The sequence below is a fragment of the Octodon degus genome, unplaced genomic scaffold (assembly GCF_000260255.1).
Source record: "Octodon degus isolate 3935 unplaced genomic scaffold, OctDeg1.0 scaffold00126, whole genome shotgun sequence".
NCBI classification, from domain to species: Eukaryota; Metazoa; Chordata; class Mammalia; order Rodentia; family Octodontidae; genus Octodon; species Octodon degus.
This window is the reverse complement of record NW_004524702.1, coordinates 3,966,137-3,967,797: the sequence shown is the minus strand read 5'-3', so window position 1 is coordinate 3,967,797 and position 1,661 is coordinate 3,966,137. Positions and strand designations below refer to the sequence as shown.

General features: G+C 54.5%; 1 protein-coding gene across 1 annotated transcript in view; it reads left to right on the top strand.

Moving 5' to 3' along the window:
• Positions 1 to 211: 211 nt before the first annotated feature.
• Positions 212 to 1,661, top strand: part of Lztfl1 (leucine zipper transcription factor like 1) — a 12,732-nt gene continuing 11,282 nt past the window's right edge. The window contains exon 1 of the mRNA XM_004640676.3: positions 212 to 346. Within this exon, the coding sequence (XP_004640733.2) occupies positions 344 to 346 (3 nt within the window). The 5' untranslated portion in view covers positions 212 to 343. The remainder of the gene's footprint in view (positions 347 to 1,661) is intronic.

The following is a 1,661-nucleotide window of genomic DNA, read 5'->3' as shown; positions in this document are numbered from 1 at the left end:
TGAGGGTCTCAGACGCCAGCCTCACCGGTTACCTGTTACCGTTAGTCACCGCAGCGACATCCCGAAGCGCGCGTGGCTAGAGGGCGGGACTTCCGGCTGCGCGCGCTAATGCGCATGTGTCAGTCAGCCAGTCGCCCAACATTTCCTGTCGCGTGATCTTGAGGACCAATCAAAGTGCATAGCTGCGGATCACGTGTCTCCGTTCCCATTAGCAACGCGAGGCTTCTAAACAGCCTGCATTCCTGCTCGCGGTCTGCGGCTGGCCGCCATTGGTGATCTCAGGCTGGGTGCTTCCCCGCCTGCCCTCGCTGCTCCTTTGGGCCTCTGACTCCGGCCCGCCGCCATGGTGAGTAGCGGCCGGGGCTGGAGACCCTGCGCGGGGGTCGGGAGCGGTGGGCCTGCGCCCCGCCCCTGAGCTCTCTGAGAGAGGCAGGCCGCGCTGGGCGCCCCCTCCTCCCCGATCCTGGGGGACCCCCTCTCCTAGCCTCACATCGCTTCGCCGCTTCGTCCCTCGCTGCTGCCTGGAAGTGCTGCAACCAGGTCACAGCTGGCAGGTGGCCCTGATGAGAGCCGGGACGCAACGAAGAGCTCGAACTCTTTGGAAAGCATCAAGTTTACACGCGCACACACACACACACACACGCGCGCGCGCGCGCGCTCACACACCCCTTCGCCAGACTGGACAGTTAAGGGCTGACAGGCTGAGGAGGGATACTGCCACCCTTTCTGTGTGGAATTATTTATCACGTAAGAATACAAGTTAGATAGTTACATTCTCTTAATGAATAGAGGAATTTGTTCTAATAGTGTTTGTAAATAGGATGTCATGTCCGCATCTTGTTCAGCAGTTAACCACTAGGAAGAATGTAAAAAAAGAAAAGGAATCCAAGCCCACTCTTGAAGCAGAGGAAATTTGGATGACATTTCCTTAGTTTTGACCAGCACGAGAAGATCACTAAGTGTCGGGGAGATAGCCCAGTGGCATAAGCGCCAGCCTGGCAAGCTCAGTGTCCCGAGTTTGAACCCCAGTACCAGAAAGAAAAACAATCCCTCATTTTGGAGTGAGGTGGTCAGCATACTGGAGGCCGTGGTGTCCCCAATACCAGAACATACTAGAAAGGCCATTAATTCCTCCACCAAATGGAGCATGTCAGTCTAAGTGGCAGTGGCACAAAAAACAGTGCACGATCCTGAAGCCCAGCCATTCAAGAGAAAAACTAGTAAGACCAGGTATGTGGGAGCTGCTTAGCCGGGCTCGAGGACTTCAGGGTTAGAATTCGTGCTTAGTCCGCACGCTGTTCCGAGTACTGTCTCAAAGTGACAGTACAGCACTGAAGAAAACAGACCTTTAACCTAAGAAGAAGAAGAAAGCCAGTCCCTTTGGCTGTGTTCCCAGGCTGGTTTCAAAGGCCTATATTGAAGCTATCCTCAGCCTCTTGACTAGCTAAGACTACAAGCCTGTGCCCTCTACGTTGTCTTGGGCGCTGGGGATGTAGCTCAGTGGCACAAGAGCCTACGAGTTGTGAGTTCAATTCTTGATATCCCCTCCAAAAAAAAAAAAAGTCTAGAAAATGTGCTGCGTTGCAGTGCTGGCAATTCAGCCGTGGCCTCCTGCTGCTAGGCAGGCGCTTTACCACTGCGCTACACCCTCGGCTTCACTG